This window comes from Lactuca serriola, chromosome 8, assembly GCF_051521515.1.
Source record: "Lactuca serriola cultivar US96UC23 chromosome 8, Lser_US96UC23_V15, whole genome shotgun sequence".
Classification (NCBI taxonomy): domain Eukaryota; kingdom Viridiplantae; phylum Streptophyta; class Magnoliopsida; order Asterales; family Asteraceae; genus Lactuca; species Lactuca serriola.
Window position 1 is genome coordinate 69,037,889 of NC_136415.1, and position 7,218 is coordinate 69,045,106.

The following is a 7,218-nucleotide window of genomic DNA, read 5'->3' on the forward strand; positions in this document are numbered from 1 at the left end:
CAAACGAATCCAGTTAATAACTTACCACCACTACACTTCTTCCCCTTTTATCTACTTCCGTTTTTTTATCTAGGTTCAGAAATTATCACATTGAAATTCATCGGCTTGATGCCAAGAGTCTAACTTCACACCAAAACCAGGTTTACTTCATAGATGTTGGCCACTCATGGAAGAACACCTTTATTGCTCCATCCAGTCATCCTCTTCTTCACCCACCTCCATAAACTTCAATAATTGACATCCCCTGTTGTTTTTTACTACACCAACAAAAAAAAAGAAAAAAAGAAAAAGAAAAGAAGCCATGTTCTTGTTTCACTACATATCGATCAAGGAGAAGGATATGTATATCGGTCAGAGTTAAAATTGAGCAAACTTTCAGCTCAACCCTAGCTGCTGCCTCTCAAATCCACCAGAAATTATGTTCAACAAAAAATCGATTCAAGATACACATACACACATGTTCTTAAGGTGAAGCAGGTGATGGTTTCGAGATGAGATGGTGATGGTTTGGGTGTTGCGATGTTGATGATTATGTCAGGACGAGGGATAATGAACACATGTTCTTGAGGTGAAGCATGTCAACTCTGTTCTCCCAAACTCCCTAACCCATCACGCAACGATCAAAAACTCGATCCACAATGGAGCTCTGAAATCGATTCGTTTATCCTCTGTCTCCTTTGTCGGTAAAATCGGAGGCGTTAGGGCGGGATTGAGAATCGCGTGGATGAATTCACGTCAAGTTTTGAATCATAAGAAACATAATGCCAAACCCTCCACGATCTGATGACACAAATTGATGAAATTTTAGAACTTCTGTTCTTACCTCTTCAATCCACGATTTGGAAGATCGTGGATACGGGATTTGGATTAGGGATCGTCATTATGAGAGAGAGAGAGAGAGAGAGAGAGAGAAAGAGAGAGAGAGGTGGGCCCAAATTAATTATTTATTTTCTTTTTCATTTAAATTAAATAGAAAAAATAAAAAATTATAACAGAAGGGCATTATAGTCATTTCAATTTTAGGAGGGACCAAATCTACGTACAAACATGGCCAAAAGGACCATCAATCCAAAAAAGTCGTGGTTTGGACTAAAACCCCCAAAAAATGCATACCACAAGGACCATTTTTGCACTTTTGTCTATTATTTATTAATCACTTATCATTCAACAAGCATGGAGAAATATTTAACAAAGAGAAAAATTTCGGATTCATCAGAGGCATCTAATGTTGATTTTTCTAAACATAGCCGTGTGGAAATAATTTACCAAATCTTCCCTCAGACCCTGGAATGAGGACTTGGATTTTAGATTATGATCCTAATGTTCGAGAGGAAGTTCGAAGAGCATACCTCTTAAAAGGGCCTTGCCAACCTAAATCTCATGAGTTTCCTTACACTTTTTTTGGCAAAAAACCACGAAGATTTACTGTTGCTTGGTTTAATGTTAAAGAATATTCTACATGGCTAGAATATAGTGTAACTCAAAATGCTGCATATTGGTTATATTGTTATTTATTCAAACCATATGTTAGAGCACAAGGAGGCGGTGAAACTTTTGTTAGTGTGGGATTTGAAAATTGGGGACATAAAGAAAAGTTGAATCAACATGTTGGAGGTTTCAAGAGTGTTCACAACCAAGCTTGGTCCAAGTGCAAGGATTTATTGAACAACAAACAACGCGTTGATGTTGCGTTCGCAAAGCATTCAACACAAAGTTCAATAGACTATCGTATACGATTGGATGCATCAATTGATTCTATTCGATTTCTATTAAGACAAGGTCTTGCATTTAGAGGACATGATGAAAGTGAAACTTCAGCTAACAGAGGGAACTTTATAGAGTTGTTGCAATTTCTAGCTAATCATAATCAAAGCATTAAAGATGTTACTTTCAATAATGCTCCTTTGAATCTAAAGTTGACTTCACCAGATATCCAAAAAGACATTGTTCATGTAGCTGCGATTGAAACAACGAAGCTCATTATAAATGATATTGGCGAATCTTTTTTCTCTCTCCTTGTCGATGAATCTCGTGATATTTCGATTAAAGAACAAATGAGTGTTGTGTTGCGGTATGTAGATGTAGAAGGTTGTGTAATTGAATGCTTTCTAGGTATTGAGCATGTCCCAAATACTACAACTATTACACTTAAAGAGACACTCGATAATTTGTTTTCAAGACATTGGTTGAGCATCTCCAGTTTGTGTGTACAAGGTTATGATGGGGCAAGCAATATGAAAGGTGAATTTGGTGGTCTTAAATCTTTGATTTTGAATGAAAATGCAAGTGCATATTATATTCATTGTTTTGCTCACCAGCTTCAACTTACTCTTGTAGCAGTGGCAAAAAATAATTCAAAAATAGTTTCTTTGTTTGTGTTGCTAACCAATGTTGTGAATGTTGTTGGAGGTTCTTGCAAGCGCCTTGACCGTCTTCAAGAACAACAAGCTTCCAAAGTTATTGAAGCACTTGGTTTAGGTGAAATCATAAGCGGTCGAGGCCTCAATCAAGAAACATCTCTTATCAAACCGGGAGACACACGTTGGGGATCCCATTATGGTACTTTGATAAGTATGATTACATTGTTTCCACCCGTTTTAGATGTTCTTGAGATTATTGCGGAAGATGGAGCAACCCCAGAACAAAAATGTGAAGCTGATATGTTAATTAACTCCTTGCAGACCTTTGATTTCATATTTTCTCTGCACTTCATGAAAAAATTATTGGGTATTACTAATGAGTTGTCCCAAGCATTGCAAAGGAAAGATCAAGATATTGTAAATGTAATGAACTTGGTTAGAATTTGCAAGATGCAATTGCAAACTTTGAGGGATAGTGGATAGGATTTTATGCTCACTCAGACTACATTGTTTTGTAAAAAACACAAGATTGAGGTTTGCAACATGGATGCAATGTTCTTACTTCCTGGATGGTCACGACAAAAATATCAAAAGATGACAAACTTACACTACTATCGTGTAGAGGTATTCTACGATGTCATTGATTTGCAAAGCACAAAATTAGAGAGTCGTTTTAGTGAGACTGGCACCAAATTGCTTCTTTTCATGGCATGTCTCAATCCAAATAACTCATTTGCAGCTTTTGATAAAAACAGATTAATTCAGCTAGCTCGTTTATATCCAAATGATTTTTCAGATATGGATTTGGAGATACTTAACGATCAACTGGAAACTTATATTCTCGATATGTTGAATTCGTCAGAGTTTTTGAATCTAAATGGGATTGGTGATCTTGCACAGAAGATGGTTGAAACAAAAAGGGATAAAGTGTTTTCTATGATTTACTTGCTCATCAAATTAGCATTGACGTTACTGGTTTCAACAGCAACAATTGAGAGATCGTTTTCTGCTATGAAGATTGTGAAGAACTGGATACGCAATAAAATGGGAGATCAATGGATGAATGATAACTTGGTTGCTTATAACAAAAAAGAGGTTTTTGCGGATGTTGCCAATCAAGATATCAGCAATATGTTTGATAAAATGAAAACTCGTCGATGACCTTAGTGAATTTGTAATCTATATATGTTTGAAGTTTGCGGTTGTTTGATAATTTATATATGTTTCTAGTTTTTGGATGTTTAATAATATATGAGGAACACCCTAAAAAAATTTCTTGGCTTCGCCCTTGGCTCGAATATCAAACAATATAAGTATTTAGATGGTAAATTAAAATCAACAATGGAATTTCCATCAACTTACATAACTTAGGGTAATACCTCTCTGCGTGTTACTAGATAAATTTTCCATGCAAAAACTTTGAGAAGTAAGTTGCTAATTTGTAAAAACGACAAAAATGTATAAAAAGAACCATGCAAAGAACAAAGATGTAAAATATATAAAAAAATCAAATTGTAAGAAAAAGATGTAAAATAAGTTGTTCAAATAAAAAAATTAAAACATAAAACACAAAGTTAAAAAAATCAAGAAGTGACGAAGAAGATTTGAATCCTGAAGACTTCTAAAAAATCAATTCGGAAAAATAAAGTTGCAAACAGGAATTAAAAAAAAGTTGTAAATACTATTTACTAAATAGTTATTTGAGAAAACAAAATGTTGTAAAAAAATTATAAATATGGTATGGATCAAATTCATAATTTTTTTTAGAAAAAAATAACTTTTGAGAATATATAAGAACTTAAGAACAAAGTTAGAAAATATTTGTAAAAAAATATATATAAATAAATAAATTAGAGCACATTTCTCAAAAAATTGGTCAAAATTATAAAATTAAAATGTTTTGAAGGAGTAACAATTTAAAGGTTGGGGCAAAAAAATTTAAAAGAAAATTTTGTGTGTGTTGGGGGCTATGCTATCAATAGCGTGCTATAGCAGTGTCATAGCGATACTATAACGTTTTGCGGTGGTACTGAACTGTAATTTTGAAATAGTGTTTACGAATAGCGGTGATGTTATTATCAGCGCTATTGACCACTATTTACTATAAACCTCATTAGCGTTATTGCACCGCTACACCCACTTTTACAATTTCGTACACATTTGGCTACTTTGACAAAGAAAAAAAAACCGATTGTGAGCTATTTCAATATTAAATCTATATTTTTTTAATTCACTCACTACACTTTTTGTTTTAATAAATCTAATTAATTACAAAATAAAAAGCAACCAATGAGAACTTTTTCTTGTCTCTTTCTTTACTTAGAAACCATGAATGACGTCGCTGTGAGGACACTTTCACAGGTTTTAATTTCCATATTACTATATTAGAATATTATATATGGTTTATGTTATCTTTTTATGATATTAATTATATATAGTGTTAATACTCTAATATATAAATTTTGTATAAATATATAATATAAATTATACATAATATTAAAAAAAAACCTTTATACCACCGCGATTTCAAATAGCACCATGTGACCGCTATCGAAATCTCAACCGCGATATGTGCTTAGGTTGGGGGAACGGGAGACTTATATATATATATATATATATATATATATATATATATATATATATATATATATATATATATATATATATATATATATATAGTACTTAGTTGGTGAGACCATGTCTATGTAATGGTCTCTTACATAAGTTTTATTTCTGACAATTTTATGAAAAATACGGATCATTTTTGTAAATTTCATATTAGGCAGAGATTGTTTCTTTAATTTTATGGGATATAGCAACCAATTTTGTATGTTTTGTAATTTTTTAAACATATAGATCATATTTGTAATTTTAGGAACTATTTTTGTACTTTTGTAAGTACAATGATCATGGATCTTTCTTTAATCTATGAAACATAGACACCATCTTTGTAGAAACAGAGACCATTTATGTAAATGTTTAAAAACAAGGTTTATAAGTTGAAGTTTCTATATATGATATAATGTCAAGTCAAAAAGATACACCATCTTTGTAGAAACAGAGACCATTTATGTAAATGTTTAAAAACAAGGTTTATAAGTTGAAGTTTCTATATATGATATAATGTCAAGTCAAAGAGATAAACGATGATATCTATTATCTTTATAATAACAAAGTTAGTACATCGATTTGAACCTAAGACTTTATTTATGGGTTCTTGTTTACTTACTACTTGTGTTCTAACCACAATCGAGACTCATAGTAGTTTCCGGTTGAAATTGTGCTCGACTAGTCCTCGACATGTATATTTATGTGTTTATCTTAGTCCATCTAAGGGACGTGTCTTAATGTATTATTTTTCAAAAACCAAAATTATGGTATGGTTTTGGATTTTTGGAATGAGAAAACCGAAAAAAAAGCCCGAACTTAACCGATTTGTATAAATTGCTTAAAAATATATTTTATTACATATTAAAAATGAATATTGTGTGATTGTAACATATCAAATAGCTTGGTTAGGTGGTTATGTAACGTCTCAAACATAGTAGTAAAATTTTCATTTTCAAAAGATCAAGTCCGTACAACCAATTGTTCCATGACTAAACAAAGTAAAATGTATTTTCAAACATCATAGTATATCAAAAGTAATCAATGCAGATAACTCATCAGGGGGACGCGGTGCAGTCAGCCCAACATACATATAAATGGGGCCATCCCAATATACAAATAAATGGGCCTAACCCAATATACAATTAAATGGGCCCAACCCAATATACATGCAAGAGTCACAAAGACAGCTAGCATCCTACATAATATACTGATAAGACTCACCTGGCCACGAAGTCAGCTAAACCACTGATCAAAGACACACAATCGGTGCTAAAACACACCTATCAAATCATACCAGGTCCAACCTTAGTCTATACACTAAATCCAACAATCTTGACCAAAAGTCAACCCAAGTCAACAAGTCAAAGTCAACGCTCCAAAGTCAAACAACCAAAAACATTTCAGCGAGTCACCACATCGTGGCCTCTTATTGGCCACATTGTGGCAACAAGATGACAAAACAGTCGGACCTCACTCCAGTCGCCACGTCGTGGCGACAAGGTGCCACATCATGGGAATTGGATCTTTGGCAGCTTAATGCATTAAGATGCTTCCAACCACACCAAGAGATCCAAAGCTCAGATCTGATTCTTCCCAATGTCTTGATGGATAAAGTTTCCAACTTTATCCGTTAGGACATCCCCATACACCAATATCTCAAAACCTAAGTCCTAATGGCAACTTAAGGTATGACTCAACCATTAAGCACTTAATCATAAAAGCCAATTCCCTAATGATTCCAGAAGGGTTTCCTACACCTAAAGGACCATATAAATCATAACTTTATGGACATGCATGTTTAATGCATGTCTCCTCCATTTTTAGGTCAAAACATGGGAGAAATGAACTTAAAATTTTGCATGGGACCAAATACTCTAGATCTACAACATATGACCTCAAAGAGACCAGATGGATCCATAAAGTTGCCAACTTTATGGAATCCACTCCTTCAAACATTCACAATAATGAAGAAAATGGACAAGAAATCTAGATCTAGAAGCATATCACCAAAAAACTAGGATCTTGAACACTTATAAAGGTCTAGAGAATGCACATGAGAATGATGATGAGGCTTGCTTGTTGGATTAACACAATCGAACACTTTCTTCTTCTTCTTCTTCAAGCCACCAAAAGTACCAAAATGAGCCAAGAATCACAAAGAGGGATTAGGGTTAGGGTTTTTGGGATTAGGAGTGTTGGACGATGGGGGCAGTGGTCCCCTTGGATGATATTCAGGTCGATGAGCATT

The 7,218-nt window shown here is 33.6% G+C and overlaps 2 protein-coding genes across 2 annotated transcripts; both read left to right on the forward strand.

Annotated features, from left to right (window-relative positions):
- Window positions 1–1,289: 1,289 nt before the first annotated feature.
- Window positions 1,290–2,843, forward strand: LOC145066983 (uncharacterized). Its single transcript, XM_079014217.1, has one exon. It carries the CDS (start codon window positions 1,290–1,292, stop codon window positions 2,841–2,843), a length of 1,554 nt encoding a protein of 517 aa, XP_078870343.1.
- Window positions 2,844–2,903: 60 nt separating this feature from the next.
- LOC145066984 (uncharacterized) lies at window positions 2,904–3,521 on the forward strand. Its single transcript, XM_079014218.1, has one exon. The coding sequence runs from the start codon at window positions 2,904–2,906 to the stop codon at window positions 3,519–3,521; it is 618 nt and encodes a 205-aa protein (XP_078870344.1).
- The last annotated feature ends 3,697 nt before the right edge of the window (window positions 3,522–7,218 follow it).

Excerpts from the sequence above, each read along its gene's own strand:
- LOC145066983 (XM_079014217.1), top strand. The coding sequence starts at position 1,290 with ATGAGGACTTGGATTTTAGATTATGATCCTAATGTTCGAGAGGAAGTT.
- LOC145066984 (XM_079014218.1), top strand. The coding sequence starts at position 2,904 with ATGGATGCAATGTTCTTACTTCCTGGATGGTCACGACAAAAATATCAA.